The sequence below is a fragment of the Malaclemys terrapin genome, chromosome 7, assembly GCF_027887155.1.
Source record: "Malaclemys terrapin pileata isolate rMalTer1 chromosome 7, rMalTer1.hap1, whole genome shotgun sequence".
NCBI lineage: Eukaryota > Metazoa > Chordata > Testudines > Emydidae > Malaclemys > Malaclemys terrapin.
The window spans coordinates 100,688,879-100,711,432 of NC_071511.1; the positions used below are offsets into that span (position 1 = coordinate 100,688,879).

The window sequence follows — 22,554 nt, forward strand, 5'->3', positions numbered from 1 at the left end:
CCGGTGAGTGCTCAGCCACCACCAATATTTCCTATGCTCCAGCTTTTCTTTCTTTTTTTCCCCTCCGCCACCAGCTCTTGGGTTTTTTTTTTTCTCTGCCGGCATTCCCCCCCCCCACGCCCATTTCCCGATATTTCACATCTCTCATCTGGTCACCCAAGCCACAGGGTCCTAGTGCCCCCCATCTCAACTGCCAGGGCAGACTGACTGAGCCTGCCCTTCCACCTCAGACCCTTCCCTTTTCCGGCGAGACCCTCCAACAGCACAGCCCCCCCCGACCCCTGCAGTCACCGCTCCTGCCCCATACTGGGCAAGGAGGCAGCCCCATCCCTCACTGTCAGTGAGGCTACAGTCAGGGGCAACAGCAAGGGAGGAGGCGCACGCAGCGCCCCCTGGCACCCGCCACGGGGGGAGGCGAGGGAGATTCCTGGACCTGAGAGGGACCCTAGGAGCACATGCAGTGACAGTGGTGGGGGTGAGTGTGCTGCTGGGGGGATGGGAAAGGGGGGCTCCTCCCACAGAGCTTGCTGCTGCCGGCAGGGAAAGGGCTGGGGGGCAGTCCCCATCTCTGGTCCCTGTCCTGGAGCAGCCTGCCTACACCCCAAACTCATCCCCAGCCCTGCCCCACCCCAGAGCCCACACCCCCGGCCAGAGCTTTCACCCCCCCCCCCACTGCACCTTCAACCCTCTACCCTAGCCCTGAGCCCCTCCAACACCCCAAACACCTTATCCCCAGTCCCAGCCAGAGCCCTCATCCCCCCCGCACCCTAACCCTCTGCCTGAGCCCTGAGCCCCTCCAGCACCACAAACCCCTCATCTCCAGCCCCAGTCAGAGCCCTTATCCCCCTGCACTCCAACCCTTTGCCCCAGCCCTGAGCCTCTCTAATACCCCAAACCCCCCAGCCCCAGAGAGAGCCCTCACCCTCCACACTCCTACTCTCGCCCTGAGCCCCTCCCACACCCCACAGCCCTCACCTGCAGCCACACCCCACAGCCCTCACCCCTGCACCCCCTCCCATCCCCAAACTCCCTTCCAGAGCCTGCACCCTGCACCCCAATCCCATGCCCCAGCCTAGGGCCTGCACCCCAGACCTCCTCCCCCACCCAAACTCCCTCCCAGAGCCTTGGGCAGGTGGGGGGCGGAGTTTGGGGGGGGGGTTCTGGGCACCACCAAAATTTCTACAAACCTGCACCCCTGCACCTAGGGGGGTGGTATGTAATTGTCCCAGGTCACTGGGTGGGGGCTTGAGCTGGTTTTGCATTGTGTTATTGAAAAGGACCCCCAGATACTGAATCCGGCCCTTGTTGCTGCCAACTCTGGCGGGCAGAAGGGTTATACATATAATACATATTTTACATGGTTTACTGTTTTTGGTTTCTGTATGTTAAGCCATGCTAAATTACTGAATCCATATATACAGAAATATTTCATATGTGATAAATGTAGCCTTCAAAGAATACACTTGCTTAAATTTCAAACTCTCTCATTCTGTTAAGATTCTTCAGTCCAACTGTTCTTCTAAAAGCATTCCAGGTCACTTTCCCCCTTTTTTTGATGATGCGAGTTAGGTAAATATATAATTACGCAGTTTGTATAGGATCTTTGGACATGCAATTTTGTGAGTACAATTTTAGAGGTCACTTTTGAAAATGTATTTGTCATCATTAAATTTCTGTGCAACAAATATTCGCTATAAAACAAGAAGCTATCTTTGGTTATATTTAGCTACTTTGCTATACAGTATTAATCCTGACTAGAGCATTACATGGAAAAAGTCAAAGTCTGCTAGGATTTCTGGGGGAAAAAATTAAGTACTTACCAAGCTCCACTGGCAGCCTTTTTATAGGATTTCTTTCTAAAAGTAAAGTTTTCAATTGCCTTGTAATAAAACAAAAATAGTAACAATTGTAAAAACAAAATTAAAGTGCATTGTTAAAACACAAAAACAGGTCACTTTTTTTTGTTCGTTAATTTTTCTTGCCTTTGTTTCCTACCACGCTAATGATATCTGAAGGAAATGGGATGCTTCCCCACAGCTACCATCAATGCTCAACTATGGCTTGTGTATCTCAGTGATTCAAGGTCTCATGGCCTGATGTCTGCTTTCAAATGTAAGCTATTGTTGCATACTATTTCAATATTTTATGTTGTTTCCTGCTTTAAAAAAAAAAAACTGATTATTTTTGGTAGCGCCACCTACTATTAAGGTTGTCAGACACTTCCATTATAAGATGTGGTTTTCAATTGGATTATAACTTTGTCAAAATTTAAATAGACATGTACAGGCAACCTTAATTCTGGCATTTCCTAACATCTGATCACTTGACTTTGTAACCTTAATAACATACTTTTAACATAGATATTATATGCAAACAAAACTAACAGTTTCTTAGACTACATTTTTTTCCAAATAGACAAGGCATTATCAGTACTCTATTTTCAATGGGTTTTCCCTTACAAAATTGACACCAGAAATTTGATAAAAACAGTTTCTGAAACATGGAAGTAATTTATTTTGAAGTTTGATGAATGAAAATGATAGAACTAACTTATATTGTTAAGATACGACAAAACAAAAAGAAGTGTGGTGGTTTCAAGTGTGGTTTATCTCTTTTTAAAAGTTTTAATTTATCATATGCATTTTCACAGCCACTTAATTTTAAAGAAAAATAAATTAAATTAAAACTTTTACATATCATACCCTTTTACATATTATTTTGTTTAATCGGACTATTCAGTTCAGTGAAAGACAATCACGTACTGTACTCCTAATTGATCCATGATTCCCTATGATTATTCACTCAGGAATCCAAAACCCACTAAAGACAATGTAAAGACTCTGATTGGTATCCGTATGCTTTGGATCAGGCCTCAGGATCAGAAATAGACTTCGTTAATATGTCTGAATCCATTAAAATGATTAGAACAGAACAGAATACAATTACATGGCTATAGTTGTTTTCCATATTTCCCATCAAATATGGAAAACAATGAGCTCGTCATATGGCATCCAGAATCATTGGCAGTATTTGACCCAACCTCAGTTTAACCATGCAAGATGCTCCCACTTTTGAAAATAAAAATAATAAAGTTCTTAAAACAACATCAAAAGGTCAATGTTACAACTTAACCCAGGAAACAGAATGAAATCAATTAAACAAACAAAAAAATCAAAACTCTTACAACAGAAGACAATACGGTGTGTAATGAAATGCTAAACTGTATTATATTGTTCAGCCGCTAATAACTGTATTATACCATTCAGCATTAAGCGGTGCTATGTGTAACATACCTCACCTGAGAATACAACAGCTATACCTCGCCTTGCATTAAAGTATCTTAAAGAGAACACATCTTCATATATCTCTCTAGGATGGAAGGTCTGTTACCAGTCCATAGCTGGCACATGAAAGGGGGCACCCTGAATCCATCCATATGTAACATCTGTTTGATTCTGGTATGCACTTCCATGTTTGTTAGCTTAAACTAGAAGCTTAATTTTTTTATATGTGTAAATTCCTCAATGTTACCATCAAAAGTTGTTATATAACAGGTTAGAGACAAAATTCTCTTTGAAATTAAAAGGGCTGCCAAGTCTTAAGGATTTACTATAAGGCCTGGTTTTGTGACACATGGTCACAAGGATAATTAGTATCCCTTTTGGTTTATACTTTGTTTAATTGATTTCTGAGGTTCTCTGCTCCTTGTGAGATGAAAAAAATTGAACTTCCCTCACAACATAAGGCCAGATTTTGTGAGTTGAGAAGATCCTGGACCCAATGGAAGGGCTGAATACATCTGTAAAGTGTTGATGAATTTATTAGGTTTTACAGGGTGAAAACTAAAAACTAAATCTAAAATTGGTTTTGGTCACACAGATTTTTAGTGAAATGGTAGTAAATGAACTGCTTGGTGTTAATATTTATAAACTGAAATCATTATAATTTTTAATCCTCCCCTTTATTGTTCATACTACATGCAATATTATCTCCCTCTAAACCATTACCTTTCAGTGACTGATCTGCCTCACTGACATATGCAACATACAAAGTAATATGAGAAACTGTCATACTTGCTTTAAATTTTACCAGTTTTTTTAAGTCATTCAGTATGATAATCTAAAAGCTACAGTATGCAGCTGTTTCATTGTATTTATTCTTTCTAAAGTGCTGTATTATTTCTTAAACTCAAACACTAGCTACTGCACATAGCCCTGAATAAATGGACTGTGAGCATGGGAAGCCCAAAGGGTTAGTGAAGGATAAAATCTTTCCTCCTGCTCCTACAGTGGCCTTTCCTGCAGCTACTCTTCCCAAAGACAGAGTTTCACTTACTGGATCCACTCAGCATACCCTCTCCTCTCAATTGGGGCACACAGAGCAACAGCTGAGATTACAGTCTCATGTGACTTCACTATTCATGTCATCCAAATAACCTCCAATAAATAATCGTCCAACAAAAATAGTAAGTCAAAGGCTGATATTCTTGAAAAATGAGGGGGAAAAAAAGCAGCAAAAATTGTGAAAGCAAACTTTAAAGCCATCTTTGTAAATCACAGAGAAAACGTAATGAGAAATGGGAATCTTTGCAAGTTTCCAGTAAAATAACCTTTCCCTTAACCATGTGTCTCAGTGGTTATTGTGACCTGCCAGGACTATCTGCTGAAGCCCCTACAGGGCTTGCCTCCATGTCATGGTACATCTGGCACACTACTGACACCCTACGGGTTTGGTGTACTCTGGCACCGATTAGCAACAATTACAACAAATTCTACTATAATATGGGGGTAAGGATTAAATGAAACTCTACTAATGCAGTGGAATGCACAGTAATATCTCTCAATGTTTTATGCTGGGAGTTTTCAAAAAGTTAGCACTAGTGAGTGGTATATTACTTTTATGAAGATACATGCACATACAGAGAGTTTACTAATCTCAAGACTCAAACAGAGATGTGTACACTGATGCATGGCAAATTTACATGACAGAAAATACTATTAATCCTGTCTTCCTTTTAAAAAAGTTATAATTTTAAAAAGGTGCAAAACTTGACAATTTTCAGATTCATCGACTCATTTTTCTGATAATAAATTGATGATATAATGCTATACAAATCACATACAATAAATTGTGTTAAAATACCATTAAGCATCTTGTTTAAATAAAAAAGCCATGAAACTGTATTTTCCCTTTGGAAAATTCTCCAACATCTCACTATTTTCAGAAGTTGCCTCTTCCCCAATCACTACAGTGTGGAAGCTAGGATTCCTTTTTGATCATAATAAGCAAACTCTTATTTAGCTCAATATTTCTTTTAATACAGAGATTAATTTAGTTTTTTTGTTCATGCCAATTTCATTGGTTTAATATTGCCAAAACTGTGGTCTTTGGCCTTTTCCATCACTAATACCTCAGAAAGTGACAAGGTATCACACTAGTTATCTCATACATGGAACTACTACACTAGTCTTCACACTGCACTCATGACTTCCTGCCACTGTAATCATCATTCATTTCAGTATCTAGCTGTCAGGTTTATTTTTGTGTCCCTGCTCCACAGTACTCTTATGTCTCACCATGATTTACTTAGTTTATTTGATTGCTAATCCATTTTCACATGACCCAAGTTAGGATTTGAAACTATAAGCTTGGTTTATCTCTCAATTTTCTCCTCCTCACAGCAGCGTAAACCAAACTCAGTGGAAGTCAATGGAATTAAAATGGTGTAAAATTGAAATGAAAGGGGAATCAGGCCATACGCCTTGGGAGGTAAAAGGGTTTGTGTACAAATCTACTGCACTAGTTAGTTGTACTTGCTCATTTAGTTGAGCGTTATTAAATATAATTCTTGCTTACTGTTCTTCAGTTCTGACGTCAATATAGAACTAACCTGCATAAAAGCCTGAGAATAAGAAAATTACATTAGAGACAAATAGAGGAAGAATAATTTTTTGTTATATTATCAATACAATAAATGCCTTACTTGTGACATCCAATTCCAGGGGGAAGAGTTTTAATTTTGTTATACCGGAGATCCAGCCAAACAAGATTTGGCAGCTGCTGAAATAAATCCTTAGGAATTATGGCTAAAGCATTTCCTTCCAGATGCAAATGCTAATGTAGAAAAAATAAATATGTTTTAAAACCAGAATTAAAGTAGAATGCCTGTTACCTTAGCACGAAGATCATTACTGTGAAAACCCGAGTAAACTGAACTATAAACTATTCTAAAAATTACATTTTCATAAAACCATGAAGGAGATGATTGGTACAATCAGTTATATAAATTACACAAATGAATCATTTATTTAATTAAGTACTAGTTTTTAGAAAGCAGAGGGGAAAGAATCATAGCTAAGAATCTGTAGATTTTCCACTAACTCTAATGAGGGCAGTACTGGGCCCTTAATTGGTGCCTACAAAATTTAAGTCAAGTGTGTAATTAACAGAGTTACTCACAGCAATTTACTCACTTTAAGGTTGGGTAATTTGTATATTTCCTCAGTAAGATGCTGAAGTTTTTTCCTACTCAAATCTAGAGAATTTGAAGGAGTAGACAGTGTATCTTCAACTGTCTTCCTAATATCTTTTGATGAACTGGAACCAGATAGGTGTCTCCTTTTCTGATCTTCATTCTCTAAGTAATCACCACCACCACAAGACTCTTCAGAAAAGCTTTCATCCATTTGTTAGCAAACCTAAAATACTGACCCCCATAAACTGATCATCTGAAGGTAAGTAATAAGCTGAGAACAAATAATAATAATAAAGAACACACGTAAGACAGGTTTCTTTTTTTGTGATATTTATTTCCCACATCCTCACTAGTGCTATGTGATACTTTAGAAGATCAGAAAATAATGAAATTATTCTATATTTTTACATACATTTAAAAGTAACAAAGGAAAAAAAGCATTGGGTTCATGCCTCTCTCATAGCTGCACTCCTTATATCCTTCTCCCAAACCTTTCCTTATATTTTGAATGTGTTCACATTTCTCATGTGCCACATGATCTCCATCTCCTCCAATGCACCTTAGTAAGTATATAGTAGCTGTTTCCCAGTGCCCTCTGTCCCCTCCAACTTTCCCTCCTCCCTCTGCCAACACCCACTTCTCCCTTTCTTACTAGTTCTAACTACCACAAAGTCATAAGCATTATAGGGTGCTCAAAATCCCTAAATGCCTGAAGTGCACCTATTTCTCTCTTTTAGGTGGTGGAGGGTACTTCCTAGTCAATCTCAAATAGACCCAGAACTCAGTGGACTTCTCTGCTTAAATTACCTCATCTGTAAATTGGGAATAATAATGCTCACTCATCTTTGTACGGATCTTCAAGGGCCGTGAATGAAAAAATATTATATAAGTGCAATGTGATGTTATATAAAATCGTTTCTAACATCCTATGTCTAACTGCAGGAACATCTTAAGTATTTCTCTTTAACTTCTTTAATAATCTGTGGATATACAAGGCCTGATCCAATCCTGTTCATTTTAAAAGGAGAAACATGATCCAGTGACTAGAATGCTAGTCTGAGACTTAGTAGACTAGGGTACAATTCTCTGGTCTGTCACAGAAGTCCTCTGTGACCTTGGGCAAGTCACTTTGGCAATTTTTCAAAGGTGTTCAGCCACCAAAAAAGCAGATAGACACCTACTGGAATTTTCAAAAGTGCCTAGCGAGGTTAGGTCCCTCCTTTTGAAAATCCCCTTAGCGCCTATCTGCATCTTTCGGCACCTAAGCACCTTTGAAAATCTGTGCCTTAGTTCCTCAACTGTAAAAAAGGGATAATAATACTTCCCTACCTCACAGGGTCTGTGTCAGGGGTGGGGATGATAATAATGCTTTAAATGACTGGGAAGTGCTTATATACTATAGTGATGGCAGCAAAATAAGTACCCAAGACAATGAGAGCTGGGTTGACCCTCTAGTAAAAGTCCAGCAAAGGGATACAGCTTAACTCTGTGTATATACAGTTCTTTGTAGAGAACTGACATTATATGTTGGTAATAATAGAATTATTTTATGAGAACAACTTTAACAACATTTTTGTGATAAAATTGTTCCTGTATTTTTTTCCTGAAGCCACAGTTACATTATACACTGCAGTTTGGTTTAGGATAATTTAAATAATTTTGTTTGCCCAAAACAGGTTTTAAATATTCATGCATAAATTCCTGGGATTTTTATAATTGTTAACAATTGATCATTTAGAACATTTGTTTACAACATTATGTAGCCTCAAAGTTTAGTGTTTTGATTTAAAGAAAAACAAACAAGCTTAAAAAAATCTGAAAGCTTTTCCTTGTGCCTCTCCTGTTCCTCAAATGTCTGTGGCAACATTACATCATCTCCCATTTCTTATTTTGTTTGCTTGTTTGTTATTTTGTTTATGCATTCTTATTGCCATTGCAAAGTTGCTTGTATGTAGTTGTAATGCAATACTAACTGACAATTACAACAATACAAACCAAAAACCAGATCCTGCAAAACACGTATGTGTTTAACTTTATTGATTTGAGTAGTCCCATTGAAAGGAAATTAGTTAAGCATGTACATGTTTTAAGGACTGAGGCCTACGTATCTGAACTGTTTAACTTTTTTCCAACTTCCACTTCTTAGAAAAAAAATATGAAAAAGGCAAGATAACAATTATAATGCCCCTTACCTAAAAATGCCACAAGCCTCACTCACAGATTCATCTGAAAGTTTCCATTTCTTGTAATGAAGGATTTTGCGATGCAATTTAATAGCTCATTTACTCCTTACTCCAAATACAGGGCACAGAAACACAGATGAATGTATTCTCCTCCCACACTGGTAAAAAGCAGGACTAACTCCACTGGAGTCAGCAGAAGCACACAGCTGTAAAACTGGTGTAAAGTGAGACCAAACAAGAATCAGGACCAGAGAGTTATAAGCCATACTGGCCTTTAAATTCACAAAAATCCTGACACTGTGGCAGTCTAAGCTGACCAACACCAGGACAATATTACCTCTGAGGTTTTAATACTTCATTTGTTAAACTGTGACCCTGAACTCAGCCCCAGCCACTAAGGAGTCTCCCCTTCAATTCAGGGTCAGGATTTGCCCCATTAGGACTGGTTTGCTCCTTGGGTTCCCACCTTTTAAATCACCGGCTGCAGGGCAGACCCACTCGCATAGGGACACAAGTGTCACCCTATAAATAGCATCACCTGGGGAAGCAGAAGTCGCCAAACAAATTCCTCAGGGATGTTTCGTTGGCCTGACATTATTTTGGGGGACAGGCAGCACAGCGTCCCGGGAGACTTTGTTCGCCCTCTAGAAGATCCGGGGACGGGGAGAGGCATGGGGGGGGGGAAAGGGGGGCACCTTACCGGCATGACTGCAACCGGGCTGCAAGCCACCAAACGGCCCTGCAGGCTCCCCATCGGAGGAGTGGGGCAGATTCCCCACCAGCAGGCTCCTCCCCCGCCAGCTCCCCTCACCCCGCAGAGCATCTACCGGTCCCCTTCTCCCCAGAGCGCCCCCTCCCCCGATTCCAGCCCGGGGAGCTCTTACCTGCCGCCGCCCCCGGCTGCGAGCGGTCCCGGCTCCCTCGCTCCTTCTTTGTGCCGGGACCCAAGTGCAACAAACAGGCCCGGGCGGCAGCCGCAGTCTCCATAGCAACAGCCAAGCGGCTACCACCGGCCTAGGGCCCCGGAGCTGGGCTCAGGCGCACAATGGGGACTCGCATCCCACCCCCCACAACCCTCCTCCCCATCCAAAGCCCGCACAGCCACCGCCAACCCTCCCCGCGTGCCCCACAAACCACCTCCCCTGCCCAAACCCCACAAATCCACCCCTCCCCCAGACCCCACACAGCCACCCCAGCCCTCCCTGTGCCCCACAAATCCCCCCTCCACCCAGACCCCACCCTCCCTGCACCCTCACAAACCCCACACAGCCACCCCAGCCCTCCCTGTGCCCCACAAATCCCCCCTCCACCCAGACCCCACCCTCCCTGCACCCTCCCAAACCCCATACAGCCACCCCAGCCCTCCCTGTGCCCCACAAATCCCCCCTCCACCCAGACCCCACCCTCCCTGCACCCTCCCAAACCCCATACAGCCACCCCAGCCCTCCCTGTGCCCCACAAATCCCCCCTCCACCCAGACCCCACCCTCCCTGCACCCTCCCAAACCCCATACAGCCACCCCAGCCCTCCCTGTGCCCCACAAATCCCCCCTCCACCCAGACCCCACCCTCCCTGCACCCTCCCAAACCCCATACAGCCACCCCAGCCCTCCCTGTGCCCCACAGATCCCACCTCCACCCAGACCCCACCTCCCTGCACCCTCACAAATCCCACATAGCCACCCCAGCCCTCCCTGTGCCCCACAAATCCCATCTTCACCCAGACCCCACCCTCCCTGCACCCTCACAAATCCCACACAGCCACCCCAGCCCTCCCTGTGCCCCACAAATCCCACCTCCACCCAAACCCCACCCTCCCTGCACCCTCACAAATCTCACACAGCCACCCCAGCCCTCCCTGTGCCCCACAAACTCTCTCCTCCCACCCAAACAGGGCCACCAGGGTGTGTGTGTGTGTGTGTGTGTGTGAAGTGGGGCAATTTGCCCCGGGCCCCACAGGGGCCCCCATGAGAATATAGTATTCTATAGTATTGCAACTTTTTTTTAAATGGAAGGAGCCCCCAAAATTGCTTTGCCCCAGGACCCCTGAATCCTCTGGGTGGCCCTGTACCCAAACCCTGCACAGCCACCCCCAGTCCTTTCTGCAGACTTTTAATTCTCCCTTCCCCCCATACAGACCCTCCACAGCCACACCTCCAGTCTTTGCCCTACAGACCTTTCATTCTCCCCTCCCTGAGCCCTACAAACCTCAGCCTTATAAGCACAGCCATACTGGATCAGCCCAATCGTCCATCTAGCCCAGCATCCTGTCTTCTGACAGCAGCCAGTGCCAGATGCTTCAGAGGGAATGAACAGAACAGGGCAATTAATGAGTGATCCAGTCCCAGTTTTTGGCAGTCAGAGGTTTAGGGACACCCAGAGCATAGGGTTGCATTCTTGACCATCATGACTAATAGCAATTGTTGGCGCTATTCTCCATTAATTTAGCTAATTATTTTTTGAACCTAGTTATACGTCTGGCCTTCACAACATCCCGTGGCAACGAGTTCCACAGGTTGACTGCACTGTGTGAAGAACTTCCTATTGTTTATTTTAAACATTCTTCCTCCCCCTCTACCTCCAGCTTCTCCTTCTCTAACCTCTCTTTCCCCTCCTTAATCCCCCTCAGCCTTCAAGGTGCAAGAGTCAGATCAGAAGACTCCCAATGAACCTTTTCAACTGGGATTTTTGGAGCATATAGTTAACAATTTCACCATGAAATAAGCCACTGTCACTGACGAAATTTATTTGTTTTTATCCTTCATAAACTTGCAAATAATAATTAAAAGAAAAATCAATATTTGTATGCAATTAGTCATTACATGAAAAGTTTCACACACTAGGCTATAGAATAATGATCTGTGTCCCAATCCTGCAAACATTTTACTCAGTACTTAGTTCTGTTGATTTAAGTGAATCTACTTGCATGATTAAGGGTAAGCATGTGCTTACATGTTTTCAGTATTAAACCCATAGTGGTGGTAGAGTTTTCCAGATAGGCAAGTCAGGTCTTGCACATTTTTTATTAATTTGGAATGGCTTGTTAGTCATTGTTTTCTCTCCGGGGGAAAGTTATGGAGTTGTGTTAAACTCACAAAAATGAAGTGTCATTTCACCATGATATATTGTATATAAAACTACACACAATTTTTTCTAGTTCCCTGCTTTTATGCTACAATTGGGCCCTTGTTTTTAATGATTCCAAACATCCTGTTTGCTTTTTTGACTGCCACTGCACACTGCGTGGACATCTTCAGAGAACTATCCACGATGACACCAAGATCTCTTTCCTGATTAGTTGTAGCTAAATTAGCCCCCATCATATTGTATGTATAGTTGGGGTTATTTTTTTCCAGTGTGCATTACTTTACATTTATCCACATTAAATTTCATTTGCCATTTTGTTGCCCAATCACTTAGTTTTGAGAGAGTTTTTTTAAGTTCTTCACAGTCTGCTTTGGTCTTCACTATCTTGAGCAGTTTAGTATCATCTGCAAACTTTGCCACCTCACTGTTTACCCCTTTCTCCAGATCATTTATGAATAAGTTGAATAGGATTGGTCCTAGGACTGACCCTTGGGGAACACCACTAGTTACCCCTGTCCATTCTGACAATTTACCATTTATTCCTACCCTTTGTTTCCTGTCTTTTAACTAGTTCTCAATCCGTGAAAGGAGCTTCCCTCTTATCCTATGACAACTTAATTTACGTAAGAGCCTTTGATGAGGGACCTTGTCAAAGGCTTTCTGGAAATCTAAGTACACTATGTCCACTGGATCCTCCTTGTCCACATTTTGTTGACTCCTTCAAAGAACTCTAATAGATTAGTAAGACATGATTTCCCTTTACAGAAACCATGTTGACTTTTGCCCAACAATTTATGTTCTTCTATGTATCTGACAATTTTATTCTTTACTATTGTTTCAACTAATTTGCCAGGTACTGACATTAGATTTACCAGTCTGTAACTGCCGGGATCACCTCTAGAGCCCTTTTTACATATTGGCGTTACATTAGCTATCTTCCAGTCATTGGGTACAGAAGCCGATTTAAAGGACAAGTTACAAACCATAGTTAACAGTTCCACAATTTCACATTTGAGTTCTTTCAGAACTCTTGGGTGAATGCCATCTGCTCCCAGTGACTTGTTACTGTTAAGTTTATCAACTAATTCCAAAACCTCCTCTAGTGACACTTCAATCTGTGACAATTCCTCAGATTTGTCACCTAGAAAGGACGGCTCAGGTTTGGGAATCTCCCTAACATCCTCAGCCATGAAGACTGAAGCAAAGAATTAATTTAGTTTCTCCACATTGAGTGGATGTTTTCAGAGAACCATCCAAAATGACTCCATCCCAGGTGGAGGGCGGGGGGGGGGAGCAAAGCCGAAGCCTGAGCCTCACTGCCCTGGGGCCAAAGCCGAAGGGCTTCAGCCCCAGGCAGGGAGCCTGTAACCTGAGCCCCACAACCTGGAGCTGATGCCCTTGGGCTTTGACTTTGGCCCTGGGTGGTGGGGCTTGGGCCCCGGGAGGTGGGGCTTGGGCTTTGGCCCTGAACCCCAGCAAATCTAAGCCAGCTCAAGTGAGGCCATTAAAATGGGCTCACGACCCACAGTTTGAGAACTGCTGGTCTAGAGTGTACTTAATTTTGCCTCGGTGCAAGGAGGTGGACTAAATGACCTCATGAAGTTCCTTCCAGCCCTCCATTTCTATGATTGTGTGTGTCTCAATATCTTCTACTGGCACCACTGTAAACAGAGACAGTGCAAAAGCTATAACTTTCCTTGCAGAATTTATATAAAACAAAAAGCAAAGATGGTACTTTTGGGGATTGGGAAGAGAGAGAAAAGAATTTAAAGCTGTATGAAAGAAAAAAAATAGCGTAGAGAGACAAAAAAGAAAAACAAACAAATATTGGACGCTTCTGGAACATCTATGGAAAATTTATCTTTCTTAATATTCCAGGAATAATGAGATGGGGTGGGTTTTTGTTTCACTAGTGCTTGTTGCAGTGAATTAGCAGTTTACCCATACCTAGTCAACTTACATTGACTTGGAAATCATTTGACTGCCATGGTAACGGAATGAAAAACTGACCTGAAAATATTAATGATCACGAATTTGGGGCCTGAATTAAAGCCCACTGAAGTCATAGTTGTAGAATGAATCTACCTGCATTTGTATCACATGCTCTTCACAATGGAATAGGATCACCATAAAGCTCCAAGATCTCTTTCTTGAGTGGTAACAGATAATTTAGACCCCATCATTTTATATGTATACGTGGGATTGTATTTTCCAATGTGCATTACTTTGCATTTATCAACATTGAATTTCATCTGCCATTTTGCTGCCCAGTCACCCAGTTTTGTAGCTCTTCGCAATGTGCTTAGGTTTTCTATCATCTGCAAATTTTGCTACCTCACTGTTTACCCCTTTTTCCAGATCATTTATGAATATGTTGAACAGGACTGGGCCCAGTACAGATCCCTGGGGGACACCACTATTTACCTCTCTCCATTCTGAAAACTGACCATTTATTCCTACCCTTTGTTTCCTATCTTTTAACCCGTTACCAATCCATGAGAGGACCTTTCCTCTTATCCCATGACAGCTTACTTTGCTAAAGAGTCTTTGGTGAGGGACCTTGTCAAAGGCTTTCTGAAAATCTAAGTACACTAGATCCACTGGATCCCCCTTTTGCACATGCTTGTTCATCCCCTCAAAGAACTCTAGTAGATTGATGAGGCATGATTTCCCTTTACAGAAAACATGTTGACTCTTCCCCAACAAATTATGTCCATCTATGTGTCTGGCAATTTTGTTCTTACTATAGTTTCAACCAGTTTCCCGGTACTGAAGTCAGGCTTACCGGCCTGTAATTGCCAGGATTACCTCTGGAGCCCTTTTTAAAATTGACATCACATTAGCTATCCTTCATTAGGTACAGAAGCTGATTTAAATGATAGGTTACAGACTACAGTTAGTAGTTCTGCAATTTTACATTTGTGTTTCTTCAGAACTCTTGGGTGAATACCTTCTTGTCCTGGTGACTTATTACTGTTTAGTTTATCAATTTGTTCCAAAACCTCCTGTAATGACACCTTAATCTGGTACAGTTCCTCAGATTTGTCACCTAGAAAGAATGGCTCAGATTTGGGAATCTCCCTCACATCCTCAGCCGTGAAGACCGATGCAAAGAATTCATCCAGTTTCTCCACAATGGCCTTATCATCTTTGAGTGCTCCTTTAGCATTTCAATCGTCCAGTGGCCCCACTGGTTGTTTAGTAGGCTTCCTACTTCTGACATACTTAAAAATTTTTTTGCTATTACTTTTTGAGTCTTTGTCTAGCTGTTTTCAAAGTCTTTTTTGGTTTTCCTAATTATATTTTACCCTTCATTTGCTAGAGTTTATGCTCCTTTCTATATTCCTTAGTAGGGTTTAACTTCCACTTTTTAAAGGATGCCTTTTTGCCTCTCACTGCTTCTTTTACTTTGTTGTTTAGCCACGGTGGCACTTTTTCGGTTTTCTTACAATGTTTTTTAATTTGGGGTATACAATTAAATTGAACATCTATTATGGTGTCTTTACAAAGTTTCCATACAGGGATGGGGATTTCACTTTTGGTACTGTACCTTTTAATTTCTGTTTAACTAACTTCCTCATTTTTGTGTATTCCCCCTTTTTGAAATTAAATGCTACAGTGTTGGGCTGCTGTGGTGTTTTCCCCACCACAGGGATGTTAAATTTAATTATATTATGGTCATTATTACCAAGCAGTCCAGTTATAATCACTTATTGGACCAGATCCTGTGCTCCACTTAGGACTAAATCAAGAATTGCTTCTCCTCTTGTGGATTCCAGGACTAGCTGCTCCAAGAAGCAGTTATTTAAGGTATCAAGAAAGGTCTTGGTTTCATTCCTTGTTGTAATGGAAACAAATTTCAAAACCTCAGATTTTTTCACAAAATGGAATCTTGTTTCCCAACCACCCTATTTCCATCCACCTTGCAGGACATGGGATGCTCAGCCACAATTTAGTTTATTTCAGAATGTGCCCATTCCTTTTGCCTCTGGATTAGGACCAACACTTACAGTTTTGCTGGTGTGTAAACAGATTTTATGGGGTTCTTCACAGCTTTATTCGCTGAGCCGGTACTAGTGTGCTGGTTGGTGTTCTCACTGAGTACATGTATGCACACCCTATCTTGACTGGCCTGTCTTACGAGTTCCTAGAAAGCACCTTCTAGGTTTTACCCAGAAGATGGAGGAGAGCTGTCCCAAGGCTGGCCATATAGTGGGTTTTATTTCCAAACTTTAGGAGTGGTCTCTCCCTGTGTGGTCTCTCCTTGGAGCTGGAGGGATATGCTGGCTGCTTCCCGAGAGCTGTGCAGAGCTGGTGGTCTTTTGTTTGATTTTTAATATAACTTATTTCAGTCAATGCCCTGTGTGCCTTACAAATAAAATTCTGGGTGTTCTTGTTGGATTATTAAGGTGATTCTTGCTGATCCTGTGTGTGCTTGGTTAAAGAAATCTCTGCTATATGCCAAGGGCCCAAGTAATATTAGTTTACATTATTATTGTGCAAATGTAATTATAATTTCTATCAACTTTTAGCAAAATATGAACCAGGCGAACGGCAGAGCCAGACCCAGATAGAATTATTTCATTTAATGAGGGCATTAGTAGTAGGGTGTTGTAAGGAGGCCAGCTTGATTGATTGATTGATTCATTCATTCATTCACGTGAGCTTCCAGACTCATATTGTTGAGTCTTTGTTCCTGCAACTGGCATGACGATGGCAGGTTAGTCCCTTCAATTCTGTGTATCTGATTTAAAAGGCAATCAAGACAAGTGTATTGAGGATTTCAGCAAGTTAGCAAGCCAAACAGTGATAGGATGAGCATTAAGGAAAATCTCTGCCTGTGGAGAAGGAGTAATTCAGCCTCCTCAGTCTCTCCAGCTAGGCAGAAACAAGCTGGGAAATCAGCAGAACCTCACAAGTTCTGCTACTGGAGGACACTCCACTCTCATAGAGAAGGAAACAGGGTTTGCCCCTCAGAAATCACTGTATAAATAAGCTAAAAGAGCACTGAAGAGTTAACAGTATGACATTACAGAATTCTGCTATTCTATCTTTGCTGGTTATGCTAGTGTGGAGTGATTATTAGAGCTGATTGGGAATTTTTTGATTAAATATTTTTGTCTGAAACTTTGTCACGTCAAGAGAGAGACCCCCAGAATAGCGAATAGCCTGGTGGTTTGGACACTCATTTCGGCTGTAGGAGACATTGCTGCCTGATTCAGAACAGGGACTTGAAACTGTTTCCTAATAGGATTGCCAACTTTCTAATTGCCCTTCCCGTTCCCTGAGGCCCCATCCCTACCCCATCCCTTCTCCAGGGCCCTGCCCCTGCTCACTTCATCCCCCCTCCCTCCATCGCTCACTTTCTCCCAACCATGCTCACTCATTTTCACCAGGATGGGGCAGGGATTTGGAGTCCGGGAGGGGGCTCAGGGCTGAGGCAGGTGGTTGGGGTGTGGGAGGAGGTGAGGGCTCCGTCTGGGGGTCTGGGCTTTGGGATGGAGCTGGGCATGAGGAGTTTGGGGTGCAGGAGGAGGCTCTGGGCTGGGGCCAAGGGGTTTGGAGTGTGGAAGGGGGCTCAGGGCTGTGGCATGGGCTTGGGGCATAGGAGGGGGTGCAGAGTGCAGGTTCCAGGAGGGAGTTTGGGTGCAGAAGGAGATTCCAAACTGGGGCAGGGGTTTGGGGTGTGTGAGGGAGTTCAGGCTGTAGGCTCTGGGTGGCGCTGACCTCAGGCGGTTCCTGGGAAGCGGAGACATGTTCCTCTGCTCCTAGGCAGAGTGGCGGCCCTGGGGGTCTGCGTGCTTCCCACCCCCGCAGGTGCCACCCCTGCAACTCCCATTGGCCATGGTTCTCGGCCAATGGGAGCTGCAGAGCCAGCGCTCAGTGTGGAGCCCCCATGGCCGCCCTTCCACCTAGGAGCAATATTGAAGAGACCTAGGAGCTGGAGGGATATGCTGGCTGCTTCCCGAGAGCTGTGCAGAGCTGGGCAGGGAGCCTGCTAGACCCACTGCGCCGCCAAGCAGACTTTTAACATCCTGGTCAGCAGTGCTAACTGGAGCCACCAGTGTCCCTTTTTGACCAGGGAATCACCCAAACCTCTGGGATATTGGCTGTCTAAGGTGTGTCTCTTTCCCTCTGTTTTTTAGCAAAAAGTTTCAGGTCTCTCGCTCTCTCTCTCTTTTTTTTTTATATTATTATTCCAATGTGGAATGAAAACAAATTCTGAAACCTCAATTATTTAATTTATTTATTTATTTGCAAATCAGAATTATTTTTTCTGACACACTTTATTGATTATATAATAAATATGATGGTGGAGCTGTTTCCTGTTATACATCTTGAAGTCGAAGATGCCCCCAACTGCATATATAGACACCCTGCACTAGGCGTGTATAAATCCAAAGAAATAATATAGTCATGGATTAGTAAGGATTTTTATTTATTTATTTAAATTGCCCAACGTTGTCTCTGAAGTAAGCAGAAGGAGTGGGGCTGCAGGGTTGAGATAGCACTTGTGTATTCTTTGCTCATAGAACAGTGGTCTACATGAGATTCCTTTCCAATCTTGGAGGAACTCACATGGCAGCTTGGGATATTTGCTGGTGCCAAGGGTTGGGCCGTTGCTGTTTTACAGCTCTTTTATTCCAGTCCAGCTGCTTGGTGTCTCAGGAAGATATTGCTGCCTCAGCACATTCGGAAAGTTATCCCGATACACCTGAGAGTGTTTTTTAAAGATTAGCTTATGTGGAAACTGTGTTGCATATCTCCTCCCCAAGCCCACTCCATATCTTACTAGACTGACTTCCCACTGGGAGTGGCTTTGTCAAGTGTTCCCAGCTCTCATGAGTATTGCAATATTTGGTGTTTTGCTTCTTGAATCAAAAGATTGCATAAGAATCCCATCTTTGGTGTACAAAAGGGAATGTTCTACCCTTCATGGTTGTGGAGAAAAGCTTGAAAACATGAATCAAGAGCAGGTTGACACTTCTTTCAATGGAAAATAAATTTTTTGGACAAAACCACAAATATTCACACAAAAACTTATCTTGAGTTTTCTTTTAATTTTTTGATGAAAAATTTCGTAACACTTAAAAAAAATGTAATAAAAGCCACAATCCAGCCTTTAATGAGTGTTTTGGGAAGCAGTAAAGGGGACCTGAACAACCTGGAAACACACAACAAGCCTTGATGAGAGGAGTTTGTAATGATCGATGTATCATTGTATTGCATATAGGATTATATTTTATGTATGTCTTCGCCTGCAAACTTTATTCAGCTGAAAAAATGCTGCTCTTTTCTTTTTTTATTATGCCTTACTCTTCCAATCACTCCGATGTGCCAATCATCAGTCATCTGATGTTGGCATCAGATACAAAAAGTACTAGAAACACAATGGCTGTTTAGTTATGTCCAGGTCCTTGGTCCCACTGACAAATCACATTTTCTATAAAGTTATTTTCTGACCTTCTTTATGTAGGAAAGAGAGAAGGGCTATCAGGACATTTGGTAGCTACATTTAGTCAGGAAAACTCTGCAAAGCACTGAGTCTTATGTTGTGAACTGAATTATACAATACTTTTATTCACTCTGGTCTGCAGTCAGGGATTACCACGTCCAGAAGCCCTCTAACAAGCAAATCCTGGTCTAAGTCCCCAAGCTTCACCAGGTGTTTTCAGCCGAAGCGTCATCGTTGATCCCAATATTGGAAGCATTCAGGATTCCTGCAGATAACTAGGCCCTAGCCCAATGGGTTCTTTGATGATGAAGACTAGAACAGTGAAATGAATCAGTTATTGTATGTGGAGCAGCATGGGGACCAGAGCCTTGGTGTTGTATGCTCTTATTGCTTTGTGCCACTTACAAGGAGAAAAGCTTCTCTGTGACCTTCACAGTCAACCCAGGGTAGAGCACACTGCAGTAGTCTAATCTCTAGTTGACAAAGGCATGGATTACTATGGGAAAAGTCCATTTCTGAGAAGAAGGGACACAGTCCTATGCCTATATGAAGATAGAAAAAGGTGTTTATGGTCATTGCTACTGCTTGGGTATTTAGAAGTATTTCAATGGGAGTCACTGCTCACCACCTTGACAATCAGAGGTCACTTGCCCCCTGTGAAGGGCACAGTCATAATTACTCAAAAAGAACAGGAGTACTTGTTGCACCTTAGAGACTAACAAATTTATTTGAGCATAAGCTTTCGTGGGCTACAGCCCACTCCATTGGTTGCATCCGATGAAGTGGGCTGTAGCCCAGGAAAGCTTATGCTCAAACAAATTTGTTAGTCTCTAAGGTGCCACAAGTATGCCTCTTCTTTTTGCAGATACAGAGTAACACGGCTGGTACTCTGAAACCAGTCATAATTACTGGCATTTTTAAATAGTGCTTTCTTCACTTTCACACATGGGCAGAGCATATAATAGGCACGGGAGGCATCGCCTTCCCACACAGGTGCCCCAGACGTGTCGCCGAATGCTGAGTCCCTGGTGGCCCTGCCTCTTCCCCTCCCTGCCTTCCACGCTACCATGTTTTCCTTTATTATGGTTCATGCAGGTTCTGGGACAGCTGAGCAGGCTGAGTAGCAGACAGCCTGCTCAGCTGCCCCTGAACCTGCATGGAACATATATGAGCTCAAATTTCAGTCACTCATGCTTTCCCCGCTGCTGCAGTTTTCTCCAGCACACCACCAATGCCACCAACCCTCCTCTCCAGAGATCCCAGCTTGCTGTGCTGCTGCTTGCTTTGGGGTTCCTTCCCCTCCTGCCCACTCGGCTCCCTCCTTGCTTGGCCCCTCACCCCATCTAGTCCTCCCTCCCTGCTCCTTGGGTGGGCTACGTAGGCTTCCTCCTTCCCTCCCCTTCCCCGCTGCTCCTCCTCCTCCCCGCTGCTCCTCCTCCTCCGCCGCCCTCTCCCTGCTCGGTTGGCCCCAGCCAGTGAATCCCCCTGTCTCTGCTCAGCCTCCCTCCTGCTTGCTCTGTGTGGGGTTTCCTCCTCATCCCCCCTGCCCACCTGCTCCCCGGGTTCCTCCTCCTCTCCTCTTCCTGCTCGTGTTTGGCCTCCTGCCATTCACTCATTGCAGTCCCCCGCTCCCCATTCACTCAGCCCTCCCCCTCACTGCTCTCCAGTTCCATCCACATTCCCCCTCCCTCGCTTGCCCTACCCCTGTTGCTCAGTTTAACGTGTTGATGCTTTTTGTACTTTGCATTATACAATAGGGGGGTGTGGGAGGTGAAGGGCCCCATCAGTTTGAAAAGTGGTTCTGGTTTTCACTGGCTAGCCTAGCTGTGGGATTCCTCCTGCTGTGCTGATGCTGGAGCAACTCAGCTAAGGCGCCGGAACTGGGGGGAGGGCAGATCACTTTTAAAAGAGGGCGGGCTTTTGGAAAGCTTGCCTCTCTCACCAACAGAAGTTGATCTAATAAAAGATATTATTGCCTCACCCACCTTCATGGGTGAAAGGTATACTAGTCCAGGGGGGACCACCTTGTCTCTCTAAAAGGACGCAAGTCATATAGAACTCATCACACATAATTTCTGTGTGAAACAAGGAATCACGTTGAAATCAGAGTTGTTGGATGATTCCTCTATGAACTCTTCTGTACCACAAATACAACTACCTACATGCACAGCCTGTTCAGTAATCAATTAAGAGTCCCTTCAAAGAGACTCATTTGTTTTCCAGATGAAAGAAATGGAAAGTAAAATTTAAGGGAAGAAGCATGGCTTGGTGTTGAAAGCAGAGCTAGAAATGTGAAGATCTGGGGTTCTATTAATGGCCCCCCTGTCACAGACCTACAATGTGACATTGCACCCATCATTTAAGACTTCATCTCAAGGGGAGTCTTTCCATTGATTTAAAAAGATAGCGGATGGGGACTTAATTATCACGTGCCTCAGTTTCTCCATCCGAAAAACGGGGATAATAATACTTGCCTGCCTCACAGGAGTTTGTATAAATTCATTGGTTTTGGTTAGGTTCTTTGTCATCAGATGGAAAGTGCTTAGAAGTGTGATTTTGCAAAATGTTTTTTACCATTCCAAAACCTTTATGCTTCATTCATGCAGTATGCACTCCTCCTGGATCACAGGAGAATTTCAGTTTGGGACTTTATTAGACAACTCCTCCTCCCACTTTGTGATGCTACAGCAAGTTGCCAGAAGGGGCGGGGAGCAGGGCCCCACTCCATCATCCCTTTTCAAAGTAGGAGGTGGGAGGGCTAGACAAAGACGCAGGTAGGCCAGCCAACCTTATGCTGTGTGTGCAGTCAGTCAGTGTGCTTCAGGGAGGGCTGTATCACTTGTGGCAACAGGCACCCTATACTGTCCTGTCCTCAGGGCCAGGGCCAGCTAAGCGGGACTGGGCGGTAGAGGCTGAGCAATAGATGGCCAGGAGGCATGGATCCCTGTCTACCTGGGCCAGAGCCCTTCAAAGCATTCCCACAGGTAAGCAGTGGGCAATTAGGTTTTTTCACTTGTTCAAATTCTGCACTGGGCAGGGCAGGAAGTTGGGTTAGGGCTAGGGTATTTACTTCTAGATCAGACTCTTGGCTTTTTTCTTGCTATAAAAGTAAATAGTACCATTTTTTTAAAGCAGAGAGATACAGTATGTTCATAGAATTCCTATTAATCGATAAATGAATTGTTTCACACAGGCCTAAGATGCAACTCTTTATTATGTTGGCATATTTGTTCCAAGGAATTAGATATTCAGAAGAACTCCTAAGATGGAATATTAAACATGGAGAAGAAATGCTAAAGAAGATTACTGTGGATCCAGAATGCTTTATGAATGTTGTAAGTTATGTAATTTTCT

At 43.3% G+C, this 22,554-nt stretch overlaps 1 protein-coding gene across 3 annotated transcripts in view; it reads right to left on the minus strand.

Moving 5' to 3' along the window:
* The window catches only part of LRRC27 (leucine rich repeat containing 27), a 61,924-nt gene extending 52,239 nt beyond the window's left edge, over positions 1 to 9,685 (minus strand). Inside the window, exons 1-5 of one of the 3 annotated variants that reach the window (XM_054033295.1) lie at positions 9,543 to 9,685; positions 8,668 to 8,872; positions 6,474 to 6,746; positions 5,984 to 6,114; positions 1,821 to 1,879 (exon numbers count right to left, since the gene is read on the minus strand). In XM_054033295.1, the coding sequence (XP_053889270.1) occupies positions 1,821 to 1,879; positions 5,984 to 6,114; positions 6,474 to 6,686 (403 nt within the window). In that variant the 5' untranslated portion in view covers positions 6,687 to 6,746; positions 8,668 to 8,872; positions 9,543 to 9,685. Of the gene's footprint in view, positions 1 to 1,820; positions 1,880 to 5,983; positions 6,115 to 6,473; positions 6,747 to 8,667; positions 8,873 to 9,358; positions 9,436 to 9,542 lie in introns of those variants that run through there. The other 2 variants (XM_054033296.1, XM_054033297.1) reach the window with 2 other exon arrangements.
* Between the last annotated feature and the right edge of the window lie 12,869 nt (positions 9,686 to 22,554).